Below are 19,147 nucleotides of genomic sequence, written 5' to 3'. Positions count from 1 at the left end.
TCTGTTTATATAAAATAATCTTGTTACTGCATAAAATCCCATAATGAAGAGCTGTGCATCACTATCATAACAACAGTAAAGAACGCACTCTTTACCATTATGGCTTTTACATAATAAATACATGTGTGCTGCCAGAGTAGTGAATGTCATATTAGTGTATACATGAAAATAATTAAAAAGCTCACTTAAAGCAGATCAGGAACAGAACAAAATATCTTTCATGTTTCAAATTAAAGGAAGAATGTAACATTTTGGGAAATGCTCTTGTTTGCTTTCTTGCTCAGAGTTAGATGAGAACATTATTACCACTCTCATGTGTGTACAGGAAATATGAAGCAAGAGCGAGCAGCTGATTAGCTTAGCTTATCTTAGCTTAGCTTAGTAAAAAGACTGGACAGCAGGGGAAACAGCTAGATGTTACAAAATACAAGCATGAGGCAACCAGCTGAAGTTACGGAGCTAACCAAGAAATAAATTTGTCTTCAACAAAATAGCACTGGATTGTGTTAACAATATGTGGTTATTAATGAGCTTTGTAGGTTCTTGTAGGTGGATTCGTTACCTTGGGACAAAGTGAGACTAGCTGTTTCCCCCTGTTTCCAGTCTTTCCGCTATGCTATGCTGTGCTATGCTATTTATCTTCTTATGTAACTCCTGGCAAGAAATTGTCTTTCCCAAAATGTTAAACTGTTCCTTTATAACATGCCATTTGTCATGAATAAATAAAGTATCTATCTATCTATCTATCTATCTATCTGATTGCATATAAAATCTAAATTCTGATGTGACACATGCAAGAGATGTAAATCTGGAAATCTTTTATCTGGAAAACATGCTAACTCATCACTGTGTTGTATTTTCACACTTCCTGTGCAGCAAGACCATTTCCCTGCATCAATTAAACCCTGACACCTGAAACCTTTCTCTCTGATTTACACTGATAGGACGGGTGTATTTTTACTATAAAAACCTCGCCTAGTACAGCTATAATTTGATGGCTTAAAATAAAATTTTGGATCCGTCCTGTGAAGCCTTTCCTGTGTCCACTTTGGCAAAGCTGTGGCTGTAAATAATGTAGTTTGCAGCAGCAGATCCCACCATGGACCCATTTACCGGCCCAACATTTGATAAATGGCGGTTTTCTCAGGCTAAAAGCGTTGGATCTCACTTTATCCTGTCTTTCTTTTCCAATCTCTTGCTGTCTTTCCCTCTCTCTGATTGTTTTCTTGCTGTTGTCATCGCTCACTCTGTCTGCTCCTCTCTCAAAATCGCTCTTCATCTCCACCTCTTTTCTCTTTCCATTTCTCTCTCCTATTTTTGGTCCCAGATGCATCAATTATTCAGCACTTTGCGTGGACTTTCTGACTACACAGCTATCAACAAGAGCTGCCGGGGTCATCACATTACACCTGAGCATCCACCTGTGACACATACAGTCCCACATGAAGGATGCATGAAAACACACACACACACACACACACACACACACACATGTATAGCTACAACATAAACGGGATGGTGCGTACACTCAGAGATGCAGGGGAAGGTAGGCAGGTGTTCAAGTCACGTGTTTCATCACATGGATGAGTGTAAAAAACACATTCAGTCATGATGAATTTATTAAACAGGGAAACTACTCTTTACACAACATGTGTCAGACCTACTGAAACACCACTCCTATTCACAAAGAGCTGACCAGTGTTTGAACATGCAACCTCCTGATCTGGAGTCAGATGCTCTACCGTTGCACTACAAGGCCTTGGCACTGATGGCTTCAAAAATTGTACAATACTGGTGACGCGCTGTAACACGACATTCACATGACCTGAGAGCATCGCGCTACATACAGTAAGAGGAAACTGAGTTCTTCCAGTGTGTTGTGGGTTGTTCTCAGCCTGTAATATTAGCCTTGCACAGTAGATGCCTATCTTGTGAGTTCAGTTTGTGCTGCTCGGGTACAAGAGTGGAAAAATATTTACTGAAAATCAGCTAAGCCCTGTGGCTGGACGCTTGGCTCGTTTCCCAGACAACAGTGATCACAGCAAAGTTTGTGGTTTAGGTCGCTTCACAAGGTTACACAAAATGTTTGAGGATAGATATTCTAAACAGAATTTATCATGTGTTTATTTCATATATGATTTGAAAACACAGAACCATGACCATCATTAGGTCATATGAATGATGATTGGTTGCCGGCTTTGCATGTGCTGAGCTCCCTCCTTTTGAAGTTCACTGGTCAATATCTTGGAAACCAAACAAGCTTTATTCAACTTTTGATAAGCTTGGTCCAATAATGATCCTCACAAAATTTGGTAGCAGACGGACCTACGGTTTACAAAGAGATGTCAAAAATGTGTTTCTCAAAAAAAATTAGATGGCAGAAAGTCTATCTCGGTGGATGTTTATGATCCAAGAGGCTTTTTATACTGAGTATACTGAGTATTAAATGTGAGGACTTCCAAATTTTTCATTTTTTCGACTGTTCATTTTAGCGCCACCACCAGGCCAATTGTAGTCGTATTTCATGGGACGCATCAGCACATCGTTTGCAGTTATGGCACCAAGTTTCATCTCTAGCTCGTTCCAGCTCACAGCAAATTGAGTATAAGGCCTAAGATGGAATTTTCAATCAATTTCAATCAAGAACAAATACTTTTGACATTGGTGAAGAGAAGAAATTTAGCCAAGGGAAACAGGGGACAATACATAAACTATTTTGTTTTTAATCATTTAATGACTATTTGAATGACTATCCACCAGTAGGAGATTGGTGCTTATACAATGTTTACACAGCCCACATAGCAAAAGCAGCATGTTAGCAGCAGCAGCAGCAGCACCAGTCCCGACCTCCCTGGGGCCTCCTACCTGACCTGTGAGACATGCAAACCATTTCCAAATATAAAATACTATCAAACGTAATAAATAGTTGTATTTCTCGCTCACTTTTGTCCGGCACAAGGTCACAGAACAGCCCTGGAAGTGGCTGGTAAACAAGCAAGACACAGACAGACCAAGTTAGGTTAGCGAGGCAGAACAGACTAGAGAGAGATGCACTACCCGCTAGCACATCAACGTAACAATAAAGTTATGTGCTGAAATCAAACTTGGAGAGAACACAACACAACCTGATTGTTGTTCCTGCCATTCACTCTTAGTAGGTTTTTTTTCTCCCTCTTTCTTTTCATGACCAGACAGATAGACCCGCTTCATCGTCTTAATGAAGTCGTAAACACTGACACCCGCTTTGACAGGAAGGGGAGGTGATTTGCGGGGCCCTATACGCAACTTGCATACTGAGCGTGTGGGGCCATTTCACGCTTTCTTGTAGGATATTTCAAGCGCTCTTGGGTGCCCTGTGGTGGCCACAAGGGCCAGCTCTGCTACACAGGATGCATTTGGTCACAGTGTTGAGTATAGATCACCAGTGTTTTGGCAGCTCTCAGAGCCCAGCAGAGTGAAATGGAGGCCATTAGGGAGCCTGTGTAGACAGCTGGATTGATTAAAGATGGGAGCACCACTCTGTCGGTTCTGATTTTCTCTTGTTACTGTGGTGTTGTGCTGAGTTTTCAGTTTGGGGCGACTACAATCGTTCAAACCTCTCTCAGCCTGGTGCCGTAATTGTAACCTCCAGTGTGTGACCTCCCACGTGGCAGTGATCCAATAGTAAATATTGATCAGTGTGAATGGTTTTCCTGGAAACTTCTGAGAGATGCCTTCAACTACCGTATATGCTCAATACATTGAAACATCAGTGAGAGAGAAACAGGGCGAGAGGGGCGGAGAGGGAAAGGGTGGCAACCAGGAATATCAGGACTTAAGGCTGCATGAGTTACAGCTCAGCACAGCTCAGCGAATGAGTTACTGTTATGCAAGAGCTCAGTCAGCCCAGCTGGAGATCAGCGAGAGAGAGAGAGAGAGAGAGAGAGAGAGAAAGAGAGAGAGACAGAGAGAGAGAGAGAGAGAGCGAGAGAGCAAGCAGTGGACCGAGTGAGCAGTGAGAGCACGAGTGAGCAAGCTGAGGGACTGAGAAGAGGAGGCTAGGGAGAAAACAACAGCAAGTGAGCAGAGGGGAAGCAGATTACAGCTGGATCTACCACACACACACACACACTCACACACACACATACATACATGAGCAAACACATGCATACTCCCTCACTTCATCTCTTTCTCTCTCATACCTCCGTGCAGCACGACAACATCATGAGCAGCAACACCGAGGGGGTTTTCCTCTCTCCACTGAGGGAGTGAGGAAAAAAGAAGCAGAGAAGAGGAAGACAGGTGAGAAGAAACAGAAGAAGGAGGAAGAAAGCGAACAGGAGAGAAAAAGCAGAGGAGGTGCAGAAAAGAGAAGGGACAAGAAGAAGGGAAGCAGCAAACTTTCTCCTACAGGATCTTTCCTCTTCATTTTGAGCCAAAACACCTGAAGCATGAGGCTGTGAATCCCTGTCTTCCACTCACAGTAAACCTCTTCTTCATTATCTGAGCTCATGTCTCCCAAAGTGGGTCCCACCAGTCAAAGCACCAGCACCCACCTCTGGACGCTGCTGTGCTCCCTGCTCTGTGCACTGGTCCTGGCTAAAGGCTCCACACTGAGCAATGAGGACCAGCAGAGCAACGCTACCACGCCGCTGCCGGAGGACTGGACCAGTACGACAGTCCAGCTGCAGCCAGACCTGCAGACTGAAACCGGGACTGTGACGGAAGCTCAGACTGAAGCAACGACAGGGGCTCCAACAGAGACGCAGACTCAGAGCATCACCACCAACTACACAGGTTAGTGCGTCTGCCAAGCACCCGCTGATTTCTTCCTTTCTTACTGCATGCACAAACTTGTAAAGCTGAATCCACATTGTCAGAAATCTTTTGTACAATAAGGTACAAAGTTTAGAGAGTCTGCAGAGTTCGAACCAGGGTTGCAACTAACAACTACTTTCATTATCAAAGAAGCTGCAGGTGATTTCCTTCACGAAATGTCTTCAAACAGCAAACTGAAAGGTCCAAAACTGAAAAATATTTAATTTACTATACTATACATTTACTTTACCACATGAAACTAAAAGAAACTGCAAATATCTGAGAGAAATAGTTGCCGATTAATCTTCTGTTGCTCAACTAATTGATTAATCGATTAATCGACTAATCGTCTCAGCTCTCGTTTGAACCAGGCTTTTCCCATGACGCCATTCATTTCACAGTGAAGGAAGTGTTTGGTAGATGTTTTTTTACCCCACAAGATGTACCACTCTCTACGACATGAGATAAAAAGCTCACACTGTCTCCCAGTGAGTCCATGAAAACAAGGACTGCTGGTGTTATACTCTGTCCTATGGCCTATTCGATCCTCTGACCTTATCAGGAATTGGCTGCTACTCAATAGCATTCAAATTTAGATATTTAGATCCAACGAGTGGATCCTTCATGGCCCAACCTATCCCAAGATTCATTGTGCACCAGTGATCCATCACTTTTCAAAGAGAGAATATGGCGGACTCCACAAATAAAACAGTGGCTGAGGATAAATGGGAAATCCTCTGTAGACCAGTCCGTCTCATTTCAGTTTGGCCTTCACAGTCTAAGCGGTCTTCATGGGCCACGCCTTTGTTGACAGGGTCCTCCAAAAAATGTGGCCCCTGAATTGGAACACAGCTATAGATATATTGTTAATGTTACAGAACATGATTGGTCACAAAGTTTTGTGTAACAACAGCAGGGAGAAGTAAAAAAAAAAAACAAAAAACAAAATGAGACTCCATGTGGGGATTTACAGAAAAAGCAAGAAGTCTTGAAAACTGTACCTGGTGTGTCGAAGTCTGTTTGCACACTGATTTGTGTTTCTCCTTACCTTAATAGGAGCTAAATGCAAGTTTTGCTATTGCTACATAGCCAACGTTAGCATTAGCGGCTGTTTACTTACAAGTCTTGCAGAGAACTTCAGCCATCATTGCATTTACAATACAAGAGGTTACAATACATCCTGTGAGCAGCACTACTTATTCAGGACAGACTGGAGGCCACAATGACTCGGTATCAGAAAGTGATGAGATGGGCTGACAAGGTTGGGGCTAGTTTATTAGCATGCTCCTACAGAGAGAGGAACAAAAGCAAAACGAAAGGGTTGCTTTCCACAGCTGGAGAAAACTTCTTGAAGTTTGATGCTGAACTTGCAACGTTTCTTCTAGACTGGTAAGTAATCCGCTGTTAATGCTAACTTTGGCTATGTAGCATTAGCAAAACTTACAAATAGCTCCTTTAACCTGAACCTGACTGTATCCCTAACCCCAAGTAGGTAGTAGTATAACCCTAACAATGGAAAGCAGTGCTGCAGGAAACACTGTTCAATGGAGTTTATCACAAGGCTGGGATTTCCAAAGTATTGTCCACGCTTAAAATTTGCTTCTGAGGAGTTTTAGTTGAACCGACATGACGCTGTAGCCAAAACTTCTTTGAAAGTCACTGAAGTGCCTTGAATTCCAGTGTTTTTATGGACTCATTCAAGGCTGGTTTGAAATTTTTTGCTTGAGCACCCATTCAGACTTACTCGCTCTAAAAACTTCCACTCTGTTTCTGAGCTCACACACCGTGAAAGACTGTTCACAAAACTAAAAGACACAGAGTTTTTGTACCAGCAAAACATCTGTTTCAGTCAAGCTGCTGTCATGTGTGTGTGTTTGTCTGTAAGTCGCTTGGTGAGTTTGCAGTTTGATACGTTTGTCCATGCTTGTCAATACAAATGCATGCACGTGTGCAAGATGTGTGTGTGTGTGTGTGCTCTTGTACATCATCTGTCATTTTTGTGTGGACAAATTTGGCTGGTTCTGAGGGTTTAAGTCTTAGTTTTAGTGTCCAGGTTAGAGCTAGGTTTAGGGTTAGCCCCAGGGTGAGACAGATTGTGGTTGTAATGGTTAAGGTTATATAGTAGGGTTCGTGACTTGGGGATGTATTATGTTAATATATCAAAGGTCTACACACAAACAGAACTATAATCTTGAATGTTTCTACATGTTTGACTTTTTTTGTGCTTGTCTGGGAATACAGAAGAGTCAGTCCATACACCAAATGTGCACTTTAGTGTGTTTTAGTCTGTGCATGTGACCGTGTGCGTGTAGGTGTGTGTGTGTGTGCGTGTAGGTGTGTGTGTGTGTGTGTGTGTGTGTGTCTGTGTGGTGGCAGGTGATGCAGTTAAAGACACTTCGTTATGCCAAGACTGGAGCTGCTCAGCCTGCAGAGAAAGCTGCAGCGGCGATCGCATGATTTCACCTCCACTGGAGCATGAGCTGCCTTTCTATTCTCCTCCGCTCCCTCTGTCCATTTCCTCTCTCTCTCTCTTCTCTTTTCTCCTCTCTGTCTACATGTCACTCTCTCACTCTCTCGTTTATTTTCTCCAACCTCTGTCTCATCTGTCTCCTTATTTTGCTCACACTGTTTTTCTCTTATTTCTCTTCTCCCTCAGTGTCTGTCACTTCTTGTTTCTTCTTTTATTTCTCTCCGCTGTCTCTCTTTCCTTTTCTACCATTTATTCTTATGTCCCTCACCCGCCCCTTCTCAGCCACACAGCCCATATCCTCACGTGTATGCATAAATAGCCTATAGCAGATGACAAAATGCAAGCCTCACGTGTCTAATACACACATAATTCACACACACACACACACACACACACACACACACACACACACACACACACACACACACACACACACAGCTGAAATGGAAGCACTCGGCCCAAACGACATAAAATCTTCTTAAAGGTTTAGAGAATAAACAACATAGTTGCTTGTTTCGGAACGGCAGCTCCGTGTCTGACAGAGCAGGAGTAAGCACTTTATACTTTAATAACACACACACACACACACACACACACACACAGACACACACACACAAACACAGGTGATCAGCTGGCCTGCCACATCGCACCACATGCATGAATGATGCCAAAACCAGAGCTTTTATGTGAGAGAGCTTCCAAAATTCAAAATCCTGGAGGTGTGATTAACATCAGCACTCCCAAAGGCAAACTGTGTGTGTGTGTGTGTGTGTGTGTGTGTGTGTGTGTGTGTGTGTGTGTGTTTGACAGTATAAAGTGCTTATTCAAGTATTCTAGTGGCATGAACAGATGAAAGCTGCACTTTGTTTACCTTTTTCCCACCATATTTTAAGCCTGTTTGACTCTTTCCTTCAGGTCTGGATTACAGCAGCAGCACTGTGTTTATGTGTGGACATTTTAGTTTCAGCTTTTGAGTATAAAACCACTCTCAGCTGTCATTTACAAAGACAGAAATAAATAAGAAAGAAATCCAGTTAAATATAGAGATCTTTTATGCAGAGATTTTGGACAAAGGAGATGATGAAGAAACATTTCCATAATTGTCTTTCCAGTAAAAGTTTGTGTTGTGGATGTGTCACAACACACCGATTAAATATTTAAAAGTTCTTAAAACTGGACCAGTCGGGGAACCAAATTAGGCCAAAAACCAGACACAGAGGCAGATAAAGGGCAAGGTACAATTTATTTTAAAAATGGTGATAAGTACTCCGGACTGGAGCTCAGGGGGCGACAGCAAAACCTTCAGTCACCATGTCATCCCTGAAGAAAGTACAGCTTCATCACCACCACCCGTCATGGTCCAAATGTGTTAATCTCAACTGATCTTAATGAACTAAATATAATTTAACACTAAACTATATGTGAAAATTGTTACAAATACAGTTGAACTGTCTGTGTTAGCTTGGTTTGGTTGCATGTGTACTATTAAGTTAGACATTTATTCATTACCTTTTGACTGTTTATCCATTACTTTAAGCTAACTATAGCTAACTTTTACAACTCTAGCTATCTCCATTCAACCTTTAGCAGCTGTGTCACCATTAGTTTTAGCTAACTATTTCAATTCTGTTAACTATTTAAACTCTTCTATTATCTCTCTATTATCTCTATCTATTCTGTTTCAGCCTAATGATTCATTATTTTTTAGCTATCTCGACCTCCGTTAGCAACTATATCCACTGTTTAGTTTATTTCATCGATGTGAATGAGGCGTCCAGGTGTTTTAGCTGACTCAATGCTGATACATATATACATTTATAAATCAAATTTCTTGTAATTCTGACTTTCCACATTTACGCTCGTACAGAAGTATCCCCTGATGGGGAATCACTGTCATTTCCATGAGGATGGGTACATGTTAATGTACAATGCAAATAGAGCACTGAATGTTTAAAGACCCCCTCCAATGAAAATCAAGTTTTAACCTTGTTAACATCCATACGGTGTTTTTTATAAATATATCATGACTGAAATAATCAGTCAACACCATAACTGAGTATTTCTTGAACTGCAGTGAACCAATGTCTCATAAAAACAGATTCAGAGAGCCAGGGATTCATACGTCACAAACCAAAGGAACCAATCCTGTCAACTCGTGGGGGCAGGGGGCGGGGCTTAATCAACCTGAAACATGACTCCACAGACACTTGGAGTGCTGGATCAAACCACAGCTTCCAAACTTAATCAATACGAGCGGCGACTCATTCTGCAGGTCGTGCAGCCGTTCCTGGTAATAAATTGATCAGAGTTCTACTATTGATTAACAATTTTTTTTATGTTCTTTTTTTTTTTTTAGGTTTTTACGTACTGTAGCTTCCTATTCTTTTTCATTCATGTTTTAACAGCTTCTGAATCTTTAGTTTTATTTCCATATGAACTCAGTTTGTTTTTGCTCTTTGCTCCTCTTACAGCCTGATATCATGACCGAGTTTGACCTCAAATCAATTTAGTCCATTTTGTTCTTACAGCATCAACTGGTGCTCATACAGCATTCACAGCAATATCTAGTAAATCCATGACACAGATAAAAGCAGGACATCCAGTCCAGTCTTCATGCAAGTACACACTGAAACTGCACAAACAGCACTCAAGCAGTGTGTGCGTGCGAAATTCACTGTAGTGTCTTTTTGAAAAATCCTTCCATAAGAAAGTTTAAAACAAGAGTCTACAGCTCCGTGAGGCTGCACTTAGCATGTCAGTGTCATGTCATGTCAGAGTCACATGACATGACACTGCTGTGCCTGACAGTGACAGGGGGCAGGTATAATGTTCACGTTCACTACAACGCTTGTGCAGCTCAAAACTACAAAGTTATTCATCAATGATCATATAGTTTGAAACAAAAAAAGACAAAGACAAGACAAGAAAAACATGATGCAACGAGCCGACAAGTGAATTCTCTTGGGGTTCAAAGCAGTTTAGGAAATGTAGGGAGGTAGAAACCAGGAATGAGGAAGACAAGAGATGCAACAAAGTGACTCCTGCAGCGCTTATTTCAGTCTTATAAAAGCCGTGAGCCTCAACATTAACACGGTAACACAACCTATTAACCTCGACAAGAGTGTGTGAGAGTTAATATTAGTGTTAATCCCCAAAGGAGGCCTATATCAATTACTTAGTAGGCAGTCCGCCTCTTAATCTGACCAAGCAGGAGTTTACAGTCAATCCTTTCTATCTGTGGTATTGTTTTGTTTTTTTTCTTTTACTAAACATATACTGAAGTTTTCTGAGGGACTTTGTCTGCTTTGTTATATTTCTACCATAAGAAAGCACTGGGGAATAAAGCAAGTACAGTGGTCGGCAACCACAAACAAATTGTTGTCCTTCCCAGCGACTAAATATTCTAAAATAATTCTGCTTCTTGAACAGAAACAAACACCAATGTTCAGTTTTAAATACAGCATCTACTTGATGATGACGCTAAGCTGCTTATTCTTCACTCCGAGTCTCTTTAGATAAGATCGTCAGCCAAAAGCCTAAAACGTAAATGTGAAGTCCTACAATGCCTGTAATCTGATTAACTGACAGGAAAAGCCAATTACCTTTGTCTATTCCTGGCTATTTCTAGTGCAAGAAATCCTGTTAATGACACGCTAACACACAGGAATACAGATGCACACACTCACTGGTAGCAGGTACAGTCCAGTGATGTTCTAAGCCAATTACAATGGTCAGTTTTTTTCACAAATGCATTGGAAGCCATGTTAGAAATCTACGTTCACCTATCATTTAACATTAGTAGAGCAGACAGTTTGATACTGTTACTGATACACAACAGAAGCAAATCAGTATATTACAGCTTTTACCAATTCAGTTGCTTTCTAAGGTTTCGTTTGGCGAAGAAGCAAAACTGGGCAACATTTCATCAAACAAAGATGACCCCCAAGAAGGATTTCTGCAGGGACACCACATGCCAGGACACACACACACACACACACGCAGAGCCAGGGGTATTTCTGTCAGCGACACACACTATCGTCACTCCTGAGCCCTGCGGACTTGGCGAGCTTTGGGCAGAGAGTTACTTCTGTCTCCTGCCTGTCAATCCAATATGGCTGCTGGCAGTGACTCAACTTCATTATTACCTTCCCACGGCTTAAAACTAGCACCACTAAGTGAACAAAGACACTGAGGGAGAGTCTGAAATGAGCCTTCCTTCTCTCTGCCCAGAAGATTGAAGCTGGATGGCAACGACTAAAGAGCAGGAGGCATGACAGTAAAGAGGCAGCGAAGACAAACACACGTCTAATAAAAGACATATAAACTGATTTTTAGCAAAACCACTAAGTAAGCATTATCAGTTACAGTTAAAGTTCAATAATTTAAGGAATATTCTTTATTCTTTATTTTATCATCCAATATTTTTTAGATGAGAAGACTGATACTCTCTTGTATAGTAGCTGTAGCTGGATCTAAAAAGTACAACATTCCCTGAATAGCACCTCCCTATACAAAAGGTGGTAGTGGGGGGGGTTTGTTTGTTTGAGAGGCAATCAACAGAAACTCAGTTTACACTGTGTAGCCTACAACAAACAAAAAGTCTGTGATTTAGTGACTTTGGCTTTGTTGCACAGAGTCAGGCTAGCCGTTTCCCACCGTTTTCCAGTCTTTATGCTAAGCTAAGCTAACCAGCTTATAGTTTATAGTTCCAGTGCAACTATGAGAGTGGTATTGAGCTCTCAGCTAATAAGCAATTAACCCTATTTCCCAAAATGTTTAACGTCAAGAAGAGGTTCTTGACGTTAAAACTCAACAAAACAGAAATAAAAAAGCCCCATCAGATGCTCTTGCACTGTCATTTCTTTTCTTTTATGTTAACAGTATTTATCCATTTCTAACAACCTGCTGTGTGAATTTCTGATTCCATTTCCTACATTTTCAGACTAACAGAAAGAGTTTCAGTTGACTTATTCCAGTTAAAACAAAGTGACAGTCACAGCAGCGGAGCACGCAAGGACAGAAAGTGGAAGTTAAGATGCTTTCTGTTTAAATGTGCTGGTTTTCTGTACCAATAATACAATAATTACATTTTATTGTTTTTATGGCATCTATTGAGCTCAGCTCCACGTCTAGCTGAAGGTGTCATTGCCTTCTGGCATCATATAACCCTTCAAAAATGTGACTATATAAATGTGCATGATGACTTAATATCGATTAATGTTCAGAAAAAAAACACAGTAAGCATTTGTGACATTGAGCCAAACATTCATGACTTTATGTGTCTGTACAGGAACATTCAGTGTGCAGGCAGAGCGAGAGCCCGGGGGGGGGATTAGGTAATCAGTTGTGATACTGCGCATCAGTGAGGTGCCACAGAAATAGATATGCTGATGGAGAGGAGAGAGGCATGTTTGTTTGTTTGAGGTCAGATCACATTAAGAGCAGCTGGAGGAAAGGGACCAAGACACAAAGAAGAAGAAGAAGAAGAATCAGACAGTTACACGAGGATAAACGAGATGAAGCAAGTCAGCCGTCAGCCAAGAGTGCCATCTTTCATTAACTTCAACTCAGACTTTTACTGCCTGGTAACATCTGACTCAGATGAAGTGTATTTTTAACCATTGTTTATCCAGGGAAAACTGACCCAGCACAAAGGAGGGAGAAACTTTCCTTCAGTCTTTTTTCATACCGTCAGAACGGATGCGAAGACACAGGGAGAAGGACCCAAATGCAGATGCTACAGTAGGACAAGTACAGTTCACTGATTTATTTAACATAGCAAACAAAGGCTTACAAGCAGATGAGGTCCCCAGGGTCTAACGGCATTCAAGGCAGTCCAAATTAGGCAAATAAATCCAAATCCAAAACTCAGGAAACAGGCAAAAGGGTCAATGTACAGGTAAGGACAGGTAACAAGACAAAAACATGTCATTGAGCACAAGAGAAGAGGTGCAACACAAGGCTATAAATACACAGGGAACTAATTAACTAATGAGACACAGGTGGAACAGAAAAACGGTGGGAAAAAAAAACAAAACACAAAGACAGGAAGTAAAACCGTAACAAACACATATGGAAAGTAATTTCAATATAAAACAGGAAACACAAAACAGAGTCCAGGCAGAAAGGTTACTTTTTTTTTTGCCAAAGGAGAAGCAGATGATCCACTTCTAGCTCTGGAAAAGATAAAAAGTTCATGTTAATACAGGATGTGTTTCACTCATAAGTAAAATGGGTGCACACAGAAAACACATAAGCTGCTACAATGGGCTTACTCAGCACATTTGATCTGATGATGCTAGCATTAAAGCTGCACCAATCAATATTTTTATATGAACGATGGATCAAATTACTACATATTCTATGAAAGATGTTGCTCCAAATTACAAATCAACAGAAAATTACCATGTCACTGTGTACTTCCCCTCAACTTTATGGAGCATTTTAACCTCTTAACCTCTTTTAAGCTCATTGTTTTGGCCCACAGCGTCACTGTTTTGGTTCACCCTCAGGACTCTCATGACCCCTGTGTCCAGCCACAGCACACAGCAGTTCTTAGCAAAAAGCAATGATAAACCCATGAGTTGTTGCCCCAAGGAGTTCCAAGAATCTCTGTGTCTTGTTCACGAGCGATGCTGAGGTGAGCAGGAGATTGACAGACGGATTGGCAGTGGACGCTGCACCGATCACTGATCCGTTGTACCAGACCGTTGTGGCGAAGAGGCTGAGCCACAGGGCAAAGCTCTCGATTTACCAGTCAGTCTTCATTCCAGCCCTCACCCATGTTCATGAGCTCTGGGTAGTGCCATAAGAGAATGAGATCTTGGATACAAGCAGCTACAATGGGTTTCCTCCGTAGGGTGTCTGGGCTCAGCTTTAGAGATAGGGTGAGGAGCTCGGACATCCACAGGGATCTTGGAGTAAAGTAGTTGCTCCTTCAAATTGAAAGGAGCCAAATGAGATGGTTCAGGCATCTGATTAGGATTCCTCCTGGGCACCTCCCTTTGGGGATTCTCTGGGCATGTCCAACTGGGAGGACACCCAGAACTGACTAGAGGGATTACACATCCTATCTGGCATGGGAGCGCCCGGGGATCTCCCAGGAAGAGCTGGAAAATGTTGCTGGAGAGAGGGATGTCTGGAATACCTTGCTTAGTCTTCTGCCACAGCGACCTGACACCGGATAAGTGGAAGAAAATGGATGGATGAATGGATGGAGTGGGCAAGGATTTTGAAAGACAGCAGGGAGAGTGATGAAAAGTTGCTACTGAGTTGCATTATGGGAAGTGTTGGATCCAGTGTTTTTGGAGCTTAGTCAATACTGGTAACTAAAGACAGGCTGTCTCTGTTGTACTGATTTCATTCTTTGTCTAATATTTTGAGTCCTCCCAACTTTTTTGAAGCGTAATACTAAATTAAGTAGTTTCCCTGTAACTCACTTGCTGGCACTATTTGGTTAAAGTGGGGTTTTTTCATAGTGATCAGTTCAAAGAGGAAGATATTAAAATTAGAAGTTGAAAGTGAGTAAGATTCCCTCTTACTATGCCAATGAAAATGGGTGTGAGGGACTTGTCTGCCTTATATCACACAACATCTAGTCTACAATATGTTTAACTCCACACGTTCTTCATACATGTGTGCAGGGCATGGGCAACACATTGAGTGTTCACTCATTCTGTGCATGTGTGTGTGTGCGTGCATGTGTGTGTTTGAATCTTTAATGCAGAGAGCCTAATCTTTATTTAATCACAAACTATTCCAAGTGCTTCCCTGACAGAGATGAGTGGGGAGGGTTTTAGATAATAATGCAGCAGAGGGGATGTTTGGTTGACAGTGTCGGGTTGCCAGGTTGGATTGTCCAGAGGTGTCTTAGCACCCTGTTGGCAGCTGAACTCGCTGATTGGCAACCCACAGTTTCCACGATGACAGAGAAGCTTTCTGAATGGGTCTGAATCAACAGGACTGAGCAAACAGAGCGCAGAGTCAACACACACACAATGAACACACACACACACACACACACACACACACACACACACACAAAGCTCTCTCTGATTGAAACACACACTACCTGTGACATATTTAAAAATCACAGTCACATATACGCGCAAGCTCTCTGCTTGGGAGCCAATGTCAATCTCATGCTATTATCATATGAATATACACACACACCACTTTTCTCCCAGTTAAACTGAACTCAACACACCAAAACTAACACAAACTTTTAATCTTTTCAGCATTCATCCAGTTCTTTATTGGTGCTGGGCTCCACTGGGGGTGTTCCCGTTTGTTCGCTCCACACTGGTGTTGTTGTCCTTTTTCTCTGTTTACTACAGCATGTCAACTCGCAGCGAGGTGGATGTTAGTTCAGTGTCTCTTGGGTTTGTAGGAATGGAGACGAGTTGCAAGCCGTGGCGTGGCAACAGCCAGTAAAAAAAAAAAAATGCCTTAGCTAGAGTCTTAAAACACACACTGTCACGTAATATGTTCAATATTTTATCTGCTTTTATAGAGGTAAAGGTTTTTTCTTTGGCAGAAGAGGGAGAGAGAGAGAGAGAGAGAGAGTGTGTGTGTGTGTGTGTGTGAGGAAGTTTAGGAGGTGGACTCCACTTTTAAGTCCCATGACTTGGTGTAAGTTTCCAGATCCTGCACAGTACATGTGTTAGCTGATGGTGCTAATGGTGTTAACAGTGGTTTGTTAGCAGGCTAACAGCAGGTTAACAAACCGACACCCTGTAATATAAAGGGATTAAACATCTCAGATGATTAATTAAAACCACCTGATTTAATTGCACAATATTGTATCTAATTCATTCAAATGCAAGTGTGATTCCTGTAGTATTATTTCCCTGAGAGATTTGCCTTTCATAAACACAATAATGGGATTAGATTATTCTTCATACAGCGAGTTTTGTCACAAAGAAGACAAAAAACAGAATCCAGCGTTGGCAAATAAGATAAACTCATACTTCTGTGTGCTACTTCACTGAAACTCACAGTTTACTATCTACCTTTCTCTTGCACAGTTTTTGGGGGAGACATGATGTCTTTTATTAGGTACATGTGCTGAATTTGACTGTAGCCAGACTGAAAAGCTAATGAATCATTTAAACAGTTAATGTCAATCCCTGTAACTACTTTATCTACTACTACTTTTACTCTCAATCAGTTTTGTCAAGTAATTGTATCAATCTATCTTTTTTATTTTCCTGATTTCACTCAAATGAATAAAAGAAGATTCAGGCGTGTGTTTCCAGTGACTGGTGAACAGTGCTAAGATTAGATGAAAGGAGTGGAGCCTGGGTGGAGTGGAGGTTGTAACTTGTGGGAAAAAAATACTGATATTGTGTTTTCAGTTATCAGCCATCTCCAAATGCTTCAGTGTTTTTTTCAGCTTGTGGCTAAGGTGGTGATCAGAGAGAGATAGCATCAGTATAAGGTCTCACAGGGGAAACTAAATGGCGTTTAGTTTCCCCTTGGAAAAACAGTCTGCTTGCCCTTGTTTCCCTGCACTGTACCCATCACGCACGTGTCTGCTGTGTGTGTCTGGATGTGTACATGTGTGTGTATGTGTGTGTGTGTGAGGGAGGGGATGCTGTCATCTTTACATGGGATCACGGGATCCTCTCCCTCTCTGTCTTTACCGCTGCAGAAATCCACCCATCTGTCGCTACTAATCAGCAGAGAGCAGCTTGCATGTTCACAGGGTTTTATACCAGGATGACATGTCTCTCTCTCGCTCTCTCACTCTCACACACACACACACACACACAAAGATTACACTAATAGTGACACAGCAAAGCAAACCACAGCATCACATGACCTTCTAGCCATTACTCATTAAAACACCATGCTGTAATTTTGTTTATCTGCGCATCTCTTTTCAAAGCGATTTCAAAGTCATTTTAAAATATTAAAGCATCTCTTATCATTTTTTTATATTAAAAATGGAATTATGTGAAAGGAGTTTCTCATAGTTTCAAACCCACAAAAAATGATCAGGTAAATTATTATCAGGTCATTGTTTTGATTTTACGGCCCACACCTTCACTGTTTTGTACTCATTGTACAGTATCTGCTCAGTAACAAGTAGCTCACAGACAAACTTAGCAGCCAGCTGGTGAACATAGTGGAGCATTTAGCAGCCAAAGAGGAGCTGATGGAGACTAAACCAGGGCTCAAAGCAAAGAGAATCACATTGGTTTGGTGACCAGAAACACGACTCAAACTAAATGCTAATTTCGATACCATATGTAATTGCTGGGTGTGTAATAGCTACTGTTTGCTAACCAAGTGGCAACATCCGGGTTTGAAAAATTAAGCCAACAAGTGCCAAAGATTGCAGTTCTTCAAACTGCCACTAAAGTCTGGCTCCAAAAGCGAGTCAATCCCCACAGACTCCCATGTTAAAACGTCCAACTTTACAGCAGTATTAAACAAATTTACAGCCTGGTACAAAATCAGTTTTGATCTCTGTAGTTAATTTCCACCTTCATGGCAACTGTACAGGGGTGAATTATTATATAACTCACCTGTTTTCATATTATGAAGTCTTACATTTGCAAAATTGAGGGCGTGGTCATCTAGAGTGAGGTTAGGTTGCACTGGTCTAAGCTCCACACACGCCCCACCTTCTTGCCCATTTTTGGATTAGCCAGAAGTTTGGGGCAGAGTCAGACACTGCCAAGATGGCGATGGTGGTGGAGGCGTCGTGTAGCGTAGTGGTTTAAGCAGGCGCCCCATGTGTAGAGGCTACAGTCCTCGCTGCAGTCGGCCCCGGTTCGAATCCCGCATCGGACGGCCCTTCGCTGCATGTCATTCCCCCTTTCTCTGCCTCCCTGTTTCCTGTCACTCTCCACTGTGCTGTCCATTAAAGGCATAAAAGCCCAAAAAAATATACTTTAAAAGATGGCGATGGTGGAGCAGCTCACTCTGAGCTTCAAAACCCGTTCTTCAGAAACCTGTGGGTGATGTCACGGAGGCTACGTCCATCTTTATTTACAGTCTATGCTGCTCACACATCTGCCACATCAATTTTACAATGTGGAAATGTTGTATTGTTGCCAAACTGTAGCGTAGTGTGCCTGACTGGTCTCATTTGTTTTACCGAATGTTTGCTTCTGTTAGTGATTCAAGTGAAGATGCATCTTACAACATATAGTATCATATAGTACATTGCACTTACTAATAGAGCATGACTCAGTAAAGTGAGTTTTAAAAGCCAGAAATCTCAATAGCTGAGTCATCAGCACTGATCAATGACCCTGTCATACCCCATAGATATGGTAATTTAGTGATAAGGCGCAGAATTAACCCTCACCTATATCCCACTAAAGTTCTCTCAGAAAAATATGGGATGCTTTGCGCACCTAGCGATGCTGTAGGTTTACATGCGATTTCCTGAGAGCCTCAAAAATCCCTGCAGCACAATCTAACAATAGCTGCTGTATCACGAGACCTCTCGGAGGTATTTGCGTATTGTAGCATGAGGAATAAAAATAGTTTCTTTCTGTCCCTTCTCTCTCTCTGTGTCTATCCAGTGTAACTTCTAATCTCAGAACAGAGACTCTGGCCCACGCTGAGTCTGTTTGACAAGAAAGCGGAAGAGAAGAAACAAAAAACAAAGAGAGGAGAGGGTGGGATAGAAAAGAAGAAAGATGCAAGTGGAGACAAGGGGGAGGGAGACTAGACACTTTAAATCTTCGACATTGTTAAACAGTTATAGCTGTTGGTAATGATGACAATGAGACCTCACTTCCAGATATTCTGAAGCTGTAAACGTCTCTCAGAATCAAGCAGAGGATTATTTCTCAAGGTGTCACAATCCACCAATTATTAACTATGATACACAGAGAAATCTTTAGTAGAAAATCCAAAAAG

General features: G+C 41.7%; 1 protein-coding gene across 3 annotated transcripts in view; it reads left to right on the top strand.

The window, feature by feature from the left end:
* zgc:162331 (uncharacterized protein LOC793007 homolog) overlaps window positions 1-19,147 on the top strand; it is a 36,636-nt gene that overhangs the window by 11,279 nt on the left and 6,210 nt on the right. For 2 of the 3 annotated variants that reach the window (XM_056367477.1, XM_056367476.1), the window contains exon 2: window positions 4,192-4,776. In XM_056367477.1, coding sequence (XP_056223452.1) covers window positions 4,491-4,776 — 286 coding nt within the window. In that variant the 5' untranslated portion in view covers window positions 4,192-4,490. Of the gene's footprint in view, window positions 1-3,598; window positions 4,059-4,191; window positions 4,777-19,147 lie in introns of those variants that run through there. The other variant, XM_056367479.1, reaches the window with a different exon arrangement.

Source organism: Seriola aureovittata, chromosome 22 (assembly GCF_021018895.1).
Source record: "Seriola aureovittata isolate HTS-2021-v1 ecotype China chromosome 22, ASM2101889v1, whole genome shotgun sequence".
In the NCBI taxonomy this organism is placed as follows: domain Eukaryota; kingdom Metazoa; phylum Chordata; class Actinopteri; order Carangiformes; family Carangidae; genus Seriola; species Seriola aureovittata.
The sequence above is the reverse complement of the archived record's forward strand: the minus strand, read 5'-3'. Positions and strand labels throughout refer to the sequence as shown.